Below are 13,553 nucleotides of genomic sequence, written 5' to 3'. Positions count from 1 at the left end.
ATATCTGCAAACTATGCATATGATAAAGTGTTAATATTCAGAATCTATGAAGAGCTCAAGAAACTCAACAACAACAAAACCAACAATCCAGTTCAGAAATGGGCAAAGGACTTGAACAGGCATTTTTCAAAAGAAGAAATTCAAATGGCCAATAGACACATAAAAAAAATGCTTAGGATCACTAGCCATGAGGGAAATGCAAATCAAAACCACAATGACTTCTCACCTCACCCCAGTTACAATGCTCTCATATAGAAATCAACAAATAATAAATGTTGCCAAGGATGTGAGGGAAAAGGTACACTAATCCACTGTTGGTGGGAATGTAAAATAGTACAGCCATTGTAGAAGACAGTCTGGAGATACCTCAGAAAGCTGAAAATAGGTCTACCATATTATCCAGCCATCCCACTTCTGGGAATTTACTCAAATGTAATCACATATAAAACAGTTATATGTATCCCCATGTTTATTGCAGCTCGAATCACAGTAGCTAAGATATGGAATCAACCTAGATGCTTATCAACCGATGACTAGATTAAGAAAATGTGGTACATATACACTATGGAATATTACTCGAGAATAAAAAAGAATGAGATCCTTTCTTTTGAAACAAAATGGATGCAACTGGAAACCACTATTCTTAGTGAAATAAGCCATTCCAAAAAGACAAAAATCATGTTTTCCCTGGTCTGTTGTAATAGAGTACAAAAAATGTAATACATAATTATTTGCATTGCAATATGCATAAAATTATTCCTTTGCATAAACTGTTGAAAGGAAATGGTTTAAAGTCTAAGTGAAGTTAATTATTAACATAGCCACACAGTAAATATTTATATGCTATATTGTCAATGGTTGTATTTTATCAAAAGAAACTATAAATGACTAATTGACCAACAAATTGCATATGGGTGAAATGGTAATTTATACATTCAATTATTATTTAGTTTCATTATCCACATTCCTACTAAACTTGGGTCTTTTTGCTGTTTACTTGTTAAATTTCTTACTTGGTGAAGTATTAAGCCTTTTTACTATTATGTAAATTTAAAATGTTATCTCAAAAAGTAAAAAAAAAAAGAGGGAAAAAGGTAGAATGAAGGATGAAGGAGGGAGGGAGAGAGGGAGTTTAACATAAAAGAACCTCAGGCTACAGCTTTTTTTATGTTGTTGCTATAAATGGCAAAACCATTCATACAGCTAAATACAAAACTTGTTGAGCTATAAAAAAAACCCTTATTAATCACTTCTTAATCATGAAAATCAATTAAAACTGTCGTTACTCCATCTTTAAAATGCATGTGGAGCAGTAATGCCATGTTTTATATTGGCATTAATCATGGGACTTACTTCTCGGGGTGACGAATCCAGAAAGAAGGAGCCTCTCTCTGATACTCATTTAGAAGACGAACCTACAAGGGAGTAAACAACATTTCTCAAAAAATTAGAATTCTTAAATATAGAACGACTTAAATAAAAATAAAAGCAAATTGTAACAAATGCATACCTTTTTAAGTAAGCGGATCATATTAGTATTAGTTATATCTATACCAGCTGAAAGTGTAGGAATATGATTTTCTCTAGAAAGAAAGTATACTTCCAAATATTTAGCTGAAAAAAAGCAAAAATATAAAATTATTATACATTCATTTACATTCCTTCCAAAAAGCTATTTCCTATACAGTTTTCTTAATGATATGTTAAAAACACTAAAATGTTTCAATAAACATACCTAAGCTTGTATAAATCTCCTTAGTCATATGTAATGGTGAAAGCGTAAATGTCTGTGCATAGAATTTTAAAATCCGGTCCTAGGGAAATGAGACAAAAATATACATTTAAAATTCTTACAAGAACAAAATAGAGATGAAACATTTTTCATCTAATAAAAACTCAGAAAATAAACACAAAATAAATCATTCAGAAACCTGAGTAGAAATACAACTAATGTACTTAAAAAGGACATACTGGAGTGAGTGGTTGGCCTAGCAGTTAAGACCAGTTAAGACCCCATGTCCCCACACCAGAGTGCTCAGAATCAAATCAGCATTTGATTCCAGTTTCCTGCTAATGCAGACCCTGGGAATCAGAAGTGATGACTGAAGTGACTGAGTTCCTGCCACCTATGAGAGAGTCCTAGATTGAGTCTCTGGCTCCCAGTTTTGGCCTGGCTCAACCCCAGCCATTGCTGTTGTAGGTATTTTGGATGTGAACAAGTGGATGGGAGCTCTATTTATCAGTCTCTTTGTATCTCTCTGTGTCTCTGTCTCTGTGTCTCTGCCTCTGCCTCTCAAATTAATAAAAAATTCAAAAAAATTAAACAAAAGGAGGATATTCTTGCTTTGGTCAGCAAAAAATGAAACTGACAGCAACTAATAGCAAATCTAGGCCGGCGCCGCGGCTCAATAGGCTAATCCTCTGCCTGCGGCACCAGCACCCCAGGTTCTAGTCCCGGTCTGGGCGCCGGATTCTGTCCCGGTTGCCCCTCTTCCAGTCCAGCTCTCTGCTATGGCCCAGGAGTGCAGAGGAGGATGGCCCAAGTCCTTGGGCCCTGCACCTACATGGGAGACCAGGAGAAGCACCTGGCTCCTGGCTTCGAATCAGCGCGGTGCGCCAGCCGCAGCGCACCGGCCACAGCGCTCCGGCCACAGCGTGCCGGCCACAGCAGCCACTGGAGGGTGAACCATTGGTAAAGGAAGACCTTTCTCTCTGTGTCCCTCTCTCTCACTGTCCACTCTGCCTGTCAAAAATTAAAAAAAAAAAAACAGCAAATCTAATCATAGAAATATATCACTGCAAAATCTATTAAGAGTACATACTGACTTTGGAAGACATGAAGGAAGGTGAGGCATGACAGAGAATAATGTAAAGGTGTAAATAAACAAAAACCTCCCTCCCACCCGCAACCATCCCATCTCCCACTCCCTCTCCCATCCCATTCTTCATCATGATTCATTCTCAATTATCATTATATACAGAAGATCAACTTAGTATATACTAATTAAAGATTTCAACAGACTACACCCACAAAGATACAAAAAGTATATTGTACTGTTTGAGTAGTAGTTTTACCATTAATTCTCATAGTACAACACATTAAGGACAGACTCCCGTTGTTAATTTAACAATTGACACTCTTATTTATGACGTCAGTAATCACCCTAGGCTCTTGTCACAAACTGTCAAGGCTATGGAAGCCTCTTGAGTTCACAAACTCTGATCTTATTTAGACAAGGAAGTGGAAGTTCTCTCCTTCCTTCAGAGAAAGGTAATGCCTTCTTTGATGGCCCATACTTTCCGCTGGGATCTCACTCACAGAGATCTTTCACTTAGGTTTTTTTTGCTTTTTTGTTTGTTTGGAGTTTTTTTTGGTTTTTTTTTTTGGTTTTTTTGTTTTTTTTGGTTTTTTTTGCCACAGTGTCTTCGCTTTCCATGCCTGAAATAGTCTCATGGGCTTTTTAGCCAGATCCGAATGCCTTAAGGGCTGATTCTGAGGCCAGAGTGCTGTTTAGGGCTTTTGCCATTCTATGAGTTTGCTGTCTATCACACTTTTCAATCATTGTAGGCATCACTCAATTACATGTAAGTGTCCTTCAAAGTCAGAAATGCAGAAACTCAAACAGAACCTGGATCAAGCAAATTTTAAAGTGAAAATAATACCATCCCTTGTTTCCTATTCTAAAATTACTGTCACAATTTCTCCTCTATAACAATAGCTTTCTATTTTATTAAGAAATGAAACATATTGTTGCTAGATAATATTCTTTTTTTTATATTCTTAATGGCTAAGTAAAGTAATATATACTAACCCATTAGGAACTTCTCTATGTTTATAAAGTGATAATTTCTCAAATAAAGCAACCTTAGCCCTATTCTGTCTTTGATGTAGAAAGGAAAAAATACAAGGAAGTTTACAATTGCACTTTTGTTAAAGAGTCTAGAAATTTAAAAATGACAGGAAAATACTTTTTTTCCCCTAGAAGTTCTTGGATCACTAAGTTTTTGTTTGGTTGTTTGGTTGTGTTTTTTTTTTTTTTTTTAAAGATCCCTAAGTATTTACAGAAGTCTACAATACCCTCTGATGTTTATAAGGTTGAACTACATCCAAGCATTGGGTACATACTTTTATCACTATAAAAAATTGTGGTTTTATTCTAGTAAAACAAATTGTGGTTCCTGAATGATTTCTGTTATCAATATCATTATGTCTCCATTGACAGCAGAATGCAATTTAAATTGATAGATGTATTAAGATATATTTTTCCCAAAGAAATCACTTATTGAAGGAGTACAAATTTCGTAAGTACAACTTTAGGAATATTGTTATTGCTCCCAGAATACCTGCCATCCCACCCTCCTCCCACCACATCTCCTCCTTTTTCTCCCATTCCCAGTCCCATTCTCCATTAAGATTAATTTTCAGTTAACCTTATACATAGAAGACCAACTCTATACTAAGTACAGTTTTCAACAATTTGCACACACACACACACACACATACACAAACTGTTTGAAAACAAGTTTCACAGTTAATATCTCATAGTACAACTCATTGAGGACAGAGGTCCTGCATGGGAAGTAAGTGCACAGTGACTCTTGTTAATTTAACAATTGACACTCTGATGTATGTCAATGATCACACGAGGCCCTTGACATGAGCTGCCTAGGCTATAGAAACCTTTTTAATCTACAATGTCCGTCAGTATTTAGACAAGGCCATAAGCAAACCCAAAGTTCTCTCCTCCCTTCAGAAAAAGTACATCCTTCATTGATGGCCACTTCTTTCCATTGGGGTCTAACTCACAGAGATCCTTCATGTAGGACATCTTTTTTTGCAACAGTGTATTGGCTTTCCGTGCCTGAAATGTTCTCATGGGCTTTTCATCCAGACCAGAATGCCTTAAGGGCTGGTTCTGAAGTCAGAGTGCTATTAAAAGCGAATGTCATTCTATGAGTCTGCTGTTTGGGCTGCTTCCCATATTGGAACATTCTCTCCTTTTTAATTATATTATTATTATCAGATACTTGATCCTATTTATATGATCATTTTAACATTTAATCCTATCTATATGATCACTTTAACACTTAAGATGGATGTTTACCACCCAGATTAATGGGATTTAGGGTTCCCTGACAAGTTTTTAAACTGAATGCTTAAAGTAAGTACATAGGAATGTATGTAGACTATAAAGCTTTACAGTTACAAACTTCCTCCTGCCTCTCTTAATCCTACTCTTATCTTTTGCTGATTTCTATTTTCAATTGACTTTATAGACATATGATTAACTCCGTGTTAAGTAAGGAGTTCAACAAATAGTATGAAGAAGAAAAAAAAACCTGTTCCTCATCAGTCAAGACAAGGGCTGATCAAGTCATTGTTCTCAAAGTGTCAATTTCACTTCTACACATTTTCTTTCAGGTTCTCTGTTGGTTCTCACAGATCAGGGAGAACATATGCTATTTTTCCCTTTGGGATGGGCTTATTTCATTAAGTATAATGTTTCCCAGATTCACCCATTTTGTTGCAAATGACCAGAATTCATTTTTTTAACCACTGTGCAGTATTCCATAGTGTATGTATCCCATAATTTCTTTATCCAGTCTTAAGTTGACAGGCATTTAGGTTGATTCCATGTCTTAATTATTGTGAATTGAGCTGCAATAAACATAGGGATACAGATAATTCTTACATATACTAATTTCATTTCCCTTGGGTAACTTTCCAGGACTGGAATGGCTGGGTCATATGGTAGGTCTATAGTCAGATTTCTGAGGTACCACCACACTGTCTTCCATACTGTTTTTACCAGTTTACATTCCCACAAAAAGTGGATTAGAGTACCATTTTCGCTACATCCTCACCAGCATTTATTGTTTGCTGATTTCTGTATGAAAGCCACTCTAACTGGGGTGAACTGAAGCTTTATTGTGGTTTTGATTTGAATTTCAATGACAGCTAGTGATCCTGAACATTTCTGCATGTGCCTTTTGGCCATTTGGATTTCCTCTTTTGAAAAATGTCTGTTTAAGTACTTTGCTTAGGTTGTAATTGTGTGGTTTATTTTCTTGTTGTAGAGTTTCTTAATCACTTTATATATTCTGGTTATTGATCTTTTATCAATTGAATACTTTGCAAATAATTTCTCCCATTCTGTCAGCTGCCTCTTCACTTTCTTGAGTGCTTCTTTTGAAGTACAAAAGCTTTGCAATTTGATGTAATCCCATTTGTCAACTTTGGCTTTGATTGCTGTTCCTCTGGGTCCTTTCCAAGAAGCCTGTGTCAATGTCTTGCAGGGTTTCCCCAATGTCCTCTAATAATTTGATGGTATCAGGTCATAGCTTGAGGTCTTTAATCCATTGTGAATGTATTTTTGTGTAACATGTAAAGCAGGGGTCCTGCTTAATACTTCAGCATATGGAAATCCAGTTTTCCTAACACCATTTGTTGAAGAGACTGTGCTTGCTCCAGGGATTGGTTTTAGCTCCATGGTCAAAAATAAGTTGGTGGTAGATGCTTAAATTGATTTGTGGCATTTCTATTCTGTTTCATTGGTATTTTCATCTGTTTTTGTACCAGTACCAGGATGTTTTGCTTATCACTGCCCTGTAGTATGTCTTGAAATCTGGTATTATGATGCCTTCAGCTTTGTTTTTGTTGTATAAGATTGCTTTAGCTCTTCAAGGTCTCCTGTGTTTCCATGTGGATTTCAGCATCATTTTTTTCTACATCTGAGAAGAATGTCTTTGGTATTTTGATTGACATCACATTGAATCTACAAAACGCTTTTGGAAGAATGGACATTTTGATGATATTGATTATTTGAATCCATGTACATGGAAAATTTTTCCTTTTTTTGTATCTTCTTCTATTTCTTTCTTTAATGTTTTGTGATTCTCGGCATAGAGATCTTTGACATCCTAGGTTAAATTTATTGCAAGGTATTTGATTTTTTTTTTGTAGCTATTGTGAATGGATTGATCTTAGAAGTTCTTTCTCAGTCATTCCATTGTTTGTGTATGCAAAGGCTGTAGATTTTTCTGTATTCATTTTATATCTTGCTACTTTACTAAACTCTTCTATGAATTCCAATAGTCTCTTGGTGAAATCTTTTGGTTCCCCTATATATAGAAATCATGTCATCTGCTAATAGGGAAAGTTTGACTTCTTCTTTCCCTACTTGTATCCCTTTGATTTGTTTTACTTGCCTAATGGCTCTGGCTAAAACTTCCAAGACCATATTAAACAGCAATAGTCAGAGTGGGCATCCTTGTCTGTTTCCAGATCTCAGTGGGAATGCTTCCAACTTTTCCCCATTCAATAGTATGCTGGCCATGAGTTTGCCATAAATTGCCTTGATTGTGTTTAGCAATGTTCCTTTTATACCCAATTTGCTTAGAGTTTTCATCATGAAAGGGTGTTGTATTTTATCAAATGCTTTCTCTGCATCCATTGATATAATCATACGGTTTTTGTTTTTCAGTTTGTTAACATGGTGTATCACATTGATTGATCTGCGAATGCTGAACCATGCCTGCATACCAGGGATAAATCCCACTTATCTTTCTGATGTATTGTTGAATTTTGTTGAGAATTTTTGCATCTATGTTCATCAGGGAAATTGTTCTGTAGTTCTTTTTCTCTGTTGGCATTTCTTCAATCTCACCATCTTCACAATCTAGTATTGAAGTGTTATGTTCTTTTAGGGGTGTCATGCTATCTTCCTTATTTTTTGCTTCTTGAATTACTGCATTTGTTATTTGGCATTTGTGGAGATTCTTGTTGGTTTCTTTGTTTTTCACTGTGGCAGCTTTTATCTTTGTACTATTCCTCTGTAGATTAGCAGAGTGTCTGCTTTCAGTGAATACCTAGATGCATGTGGTGGGTGGGGCTAGTGAGCTCTGATCAGTTCTCCAGGGTGAAGGGCATGTCTGAGGTAACACAGCCAGGTTTGGTGTGGTAAATCTCTCTTTTTTTTTTTTTTTTTCTTATCAGAGGGGAGATTTGTTCTTCTCTGTTTGCGTAGACTCAGATAAGCCTCTCTACTCAAAGGAGATTATTGCCTGGGCACTAGCCCTAGTGGGTGTATTATTCATCTGCTCTGCACAAGGACCACACAAAGGTTCTGTGCAGTCCTCAGTGTAAGCTCAGATTCCCTAGCAATGTCCTTCACCAGGTAACCAGGTAGCACTGAGCATGTGGAGCCTCCCACAGTGACTGCCCAAAGTCCCTGATTCCTCCCACACAGCCTCAGTTTTTTCACAGTCCCGGCACACAAGCCTCCCACAGTCACAAGTCCTCTGTCTATTCTGCCCACTAGACTCAGGAGTCTCAACCTCTGGTTGCTGGGTGCAGACATAGGCTAGTGCAGCTGTTACGTATGTCAAAATGGTGCCTGCTATCAGCTTGTTACAGGATGCTATTGTAGGGTGATCAGGGAGAGAGGAACATGCCCCCTCTTTCATTTTTTCTCCTCTAGTCTGGCAGCTACACTATCCCTTGTGCTCAAAGCTGGGTTCCCTCTATGCTCTGCCTGTAGCTTTTCTCACCAATGCCTTGGGCTGCTACAGTCTGACCTCACCTCTCTCTCCTACACTGGTGCAGAGGCTCCTGGCTGCTGGGGTCCTGAGTTGTGTGTGTCCACACCCTCCACGTAGGTTTACTGTGTCCCTCCAATTTACATAGCATATTTCCTCTGCTGTTTTCTCCCTAACTCTTCGAGATTGCACTCTTTCCACTTTTTTAAACTATCTTCTCTTAGACCAGAGCAGCAAGCTTCCTCGTTACTACACCATCTTAATCCAATCTCCTCCAAGATACATTTTTATAACTATTATCTATATATTCTACTAGAATGTCAGTTATATGAGGGCAAACACATCTAACTTACTCACAGTATGTTCCCAGCATCTAAATTTGAATGATGTACGTTGTAAGTATTCAATAAATATTGTTGAATAAATAGAAGAATGTTAACTCTTGTGCTATAACTTTAAGTTCTGTACAAAATACTGTATACTATATACATTTTTTAAAGATTTATTTTTTATTTATTTGAAAGGTAGAATGATAGAGAGGCAGAGAGAGAGACAGAGACAAAGACAGAAAGAGAGACAAACAGAAACCTCCTATCTACTGGTTCACTCCCAAAATGGCCACAACGGGCAAGGGTAGCCCAGGTAGAAGCCAAGGGTCCAGAGCTTCTTCTGGGTCTCTCATTTACATACAGGGGCACAAGCACCTGGATGATCTGCTGCTTTCAGAGGCATATCAATAAGGAGCTGGATCAGAAGTGGAGCAGCTGGGACTCAAACTGACACCCATTTGGGATGCCAGCATCACAGGTAGAGGCTCAACCTGCTAATCCACAATGCCAGCCCCAACACTGTATACATTTTAAGACTGAAGTTTTCTTCACTGATATATCAATTAAGAAGAGAAAAAATGAATTTATATGTATAATGTGATACTTGAATACAATCAGGCATTCTGAAATTTTATGTCATTGAGCCACAGAGGGGCCAAGTTTAACTCCGTTTCTCTAATGTAATATAATAGCAGTCAATTGTTTCTTTGTTTTAAAACTTTGCTTCAATATTGTTTTCAGCATTTTGTTTATACTTAGAAATTGTGAAAAGCTCCATTTGATATTAAAAAATGTGGAGAGATACATCAGACTTAACATGTATGTAAGGAAAAGTACAGTCTAAAATAGCAAAAGTAGGACCAGTTAAAACATGTAATCTTTTTTAAAAACATGTAGATGGTCTTTTTTGTGTAGGTGGTGGAAGTCACTACAGCAAATATGTCCTTGATGTAAATGCAAAGCATTTCTTCCTGATCAAATTGTAGATGTAGGCAGGTGCTGTGGTGTAGAAAGTTAAGCCTCCACCTGCAGTGTTGGCATCCCATATGGGGATTGGTTCAAGTACTGGTTGCTCCACCTCCAATCCAGCTCCCTGTGAATGTACCTGAGAAAGTAGCATAAAAACATCCAAGTCCTTGGGCCCCTAAAACCCATGTGAGAGACCTGGAAGAATCTCCCATCTCCAGGCTTTGGCCTGGCCTAACCTTGGCAGTTGCAGCCATTTGGGGAGTAAACCAGAGGATAGAAGACATCTCTCTCCCCCTTCTTTCTCTGTATCTGCCTTTCAAATAAATCTTAAAAAAATAAATTGTAAATGTAGACTTTACCTTATAATTCAATAATAAAAGAGTAATTAACCTCTAAAAAATTTTGAGATAAAATTTCACATCATTAACACTATCTGTCGAATTACTTTACTTTTTAACATAAACCCACTCCTAACCATTACTGAAAATCAGATGCAAGTCAATTTTCACTCAAATCATCTCTATTGACTTCATAATTTTTTAAAAAATATTTATTTATTTATTTGAAAGGCAGAGTTACAGAGGAGCAGAGGCACAGAGAGACAGAGAGAGAGAGAGATAGGTCTTCCATTTGCTGTTTACTCCCTAGATGCATTTTTAGAAATTTTCTATTACCTTTATGATTTCTTTTAAATTATGTTTTAACCTCTTAGTTTATATATATTAGCTTTATCATTTTCTAATTTCTATTTTTAAGCAGTTTCTATTTTAGGCACTCTGTAAACACTTAACTGCAGGAGGAAAGTTATTATAAACCTTTAGAATAAATACTAATTCTTCATTTTTATTTCCAAATATTAATTTTTTAAAACAATATTTTTTGGGCTGGTACAGTAGTATAGCGGGTTAAGCCAATGGTTGTGCAGCTGGCATCCCATATGGACACTCATTCATTTCCTGGCTGCTCCATTTCCAATCAAACTTGCTGTTAATGGCATGGGAAAAGCACCAGAAGATAGCCCACTTGTTTGGGTCCCTGCCACCCACCTGGTAGACTTGACTGAAGCTCCTGGCTCCTAGCTTCAGCCTAGTACAGAGTTGACCGTTGCAGCCATCTGGGGAATGAACCAGTGGATGGAAAGTTTCTCTCTCTTTCCTCTCTTTCTCTCTCTCTCTTTCCCCCTCCCTCCAACTCTGACTTTCAAAACAAATAAATAAATCTTTAAAAAAATACTTTTCTGAATTCAAAAGCAATGACCCAGTTAACTAAGATAAGCCAAGAACAGAAAGACAAGTATCACGTGATCTCACTCATGTGTACATTCTAAAACAATAGGTAAATTTATAGAATATAAAAATATAATAATCAGAGGCTATGGTGGGAAATGTGTAGGGACAAGAGGAGAAAGCTTGATTGATGAGTACTAGGCTAAAGCTAGAAATGAGTGAGAAGTTACTGAGTTCTGCACAGGATGGTAACTATACACAATGTTAGTTATTATAGATTTCTCCATTTAAAAAACTTAGAAGATAGGATTTTAGATTAATAGAGATATTAAAGTTAAATATTTGAAAGGGTATTTACCCTAATTGGATATTATACAATTTATATATGCAATAAAACATCACACATTACATTTTATTACATAAAAAACATAAATATATCTCTTAAAATTGAGAAAAAAAATGACACAAACACTTGGATATCCCTTCATAAGATAAAACAAAATGTACAACTCAGTTATTTTTGGGCAGTTAATGATATATTAATTAAACTTTAAATCTAATCATGAAATAGCTAATTCCTTTGAAGAAAATTTGGACAACTGAAAAGCTAAAACTGAAGTTCTACAAATATTTGAGCTACTATTAAAGAAAACTATCATATTCCATTTACTTCTAGGATAATGGGAAATAGAAATTATTTTGAACAATTTCTGTAAACATTGTCTTACACTAAACACTGGATCAGGATCTGATAGAGCCACTTTTAGTTTATCACAGAGAGAAGTCCAATTTTCACAATTCAGGACATCAGATGGAGGAGCTGAACATAAGGTTTGTAAGGCTTCATATCTCACCTGTAAAATAAGATTTGTATTAATATTCAGTCACTAGAATAATATCAATTCTCCAAAAACAATATCTAAGAAACTACCAAAAGGTAGATTCTGGATAATTATTTTAAAGAGTTATTTATAAGAATATGTTGCTCTTTTATAAAATAGCTCTGGAGAATTCTTGTGATACTAAATGTTTACACAGAAAAAATAAGTTGCTATTTTGTGTAAGATGAAAATTAAAATACTAATATACAAGGAAATTCTAGGTCTCATGTCTAAGCAGAACAGAGGGTGTAGTGGTTGAATCAAAATCACCAAGGCAATGTGTTAACAGTGGCCTCCTTCCAGACTTTCCCCATTCTAGTAGGCACTCATATGTGGTCCTGAAGTTTGAGAGGCTTAATTTTAAATGTTGCCTAGATTTTTCCCTGGTGAAGCTTTCTCATTCCAGAATATATTAACAATTCTCTCACACACAAAATAAAAGTCATAACTTTTTTTTTTATTATACCTTATTTTCTGACCTTGTAACTAATGAGATAAAAAAAAAAAAAAAAAAAAAAAAAAAAAAAAAAAAAGCTGGGGCCAGCACTGTGGTGCAGTGGGTTAAAGCCGTGGCCTGAAGCGCCAGTATCCCTTATGGGCACTGGTTCTAGTCCCCACTGCTCCTCTTCCAATCCAGCTCTCTGCTATGGCCTGGGATAGCAGTAGAAGATGGTCTAACTCCTTGGACTCCTACATCCATGTGGTAGACCTGGAAGAAGCTCCTGGTTCCTGGCTTCAGATCAGCACAGCTCCAGCCATTGAAGCCATTTGGGGAGTGAACTATCAGATGGAAGACCTCTCTCTCTGTTTCTACCTCTCTCTGTAACTCTGTCTTTCAAATAAAGAAAATAAACCTTTAAAAAAAAAGTTGTTCAAATCTGAAATGCAAAATTTAATTTCTATACTTGAAAAAAAGCAGCTCACTTCTTAATTCAGTCTTCTCAAAATCCAATCAGAAATAACACAAAACCATATGACCAGAAAGACAGTAGTGGAGAATAGGACCCCTCCATGATGCATGGAACAAAGCTTTTCTCCAATTCACTCTCCAACTGGTCAATAATGACACATTAATTCCAACCTGATCCTCAAATCCTGGTCATTTCCCAACTGAAACAACCAAAGCTTAGTGATTAAAAAGATGAAGCATTACAGACAGGAGCCAAGACCTCAGCAAACCTGACACTGAGTATTTTTAGATGAAAAGGAAAATACTTATATTTGAAAATATATATTCATAAGAGAGAATCCTAAAACAAAACTTTGTGGTAGGCATAGGGAGAACATGGTGAAAGTTTTAAATATCAAAAATTAAAGATAAAAAAATCAGAATTCATTTACAGTGTTAAGTAATTTCTCTGGTTCAATTAGTTGTTTTTTTATTATTATTATTATTTGAAAGACAGAGTTAGACAGTGAGAGAGAGAGAAAGAGAGAAAGGTCTTCCTTTCATTGGTTCACTCCCCAAATGGCCGCCACAGCCAGCACTGCGCCGATCCAAAGCCAAGAGCCAGGAGCTTTTTCCTGGTCTCCCATGCAAGAACAGGGACCCAAGCACTTCGGCCATCCTCCACTGCCCTCCCAGGCCACAGCAGAGAGCTAGACTGGAA

The 13,553-nt window shown here is 36.6% G+C and overlaps 1 protein-coding gene across 7 annotated transcripts in view; it reads right to left on the bottom strand.

The window, feature by feature from the left end:
* TBC1D32 (TBC1 domain family member 32) overlaps positions 1-13,553 on the bottom strand; it is a 250,914-nt gene that overhangs the window by 198,915 nt on the left and 38,446 nt on the right. For 6 of the 7 annotated variants that reach the window (XM_070073655.1, XM_070073654.1, XM_070073652.1 and 3 more), the window contains 4 exons: positions 11,791-11,916; positions 1,736-1,814; positions 1,511-1,614; positions 1,354-1,415 (listed from right to left, as the gene is read on the bottom strand). In XM_070073655.1, coding sequence (XP_069929756.1) covers positions 1,354-1,415; positions 1,511-1,614; positions 1,736-1,814; positions 11,791-11,916 — 371 coding nt within the window. The remainder of the gene's footprint in view (positions 1-1,353; positions 1,416-1,510; positions 1,615-1,735; positions 1,815-11,790; positions 11,917-13,553) is intronic. The other variant, XM_070073653.1, reaches the window with a different exon arrangement.

This window comes from Oryctolagus cuniculus, chromosome 5 (assembly GCF_964237555.1).
Source record: "Oryctolagus cuniculus chromosome 5, mOryCun1.1, whole genome shotgun sequence".
NCBI lineage: Eukaryota > Metazoa > Chordata > Mammalia > Lagomorpha > Leporidae > Oryctolagus > Oryctolagus cuniculus.
Note: the sequence above shows the minus strand (reverse complement) of the source record. Positions and strands in the feature narration are given on the sequence as shown.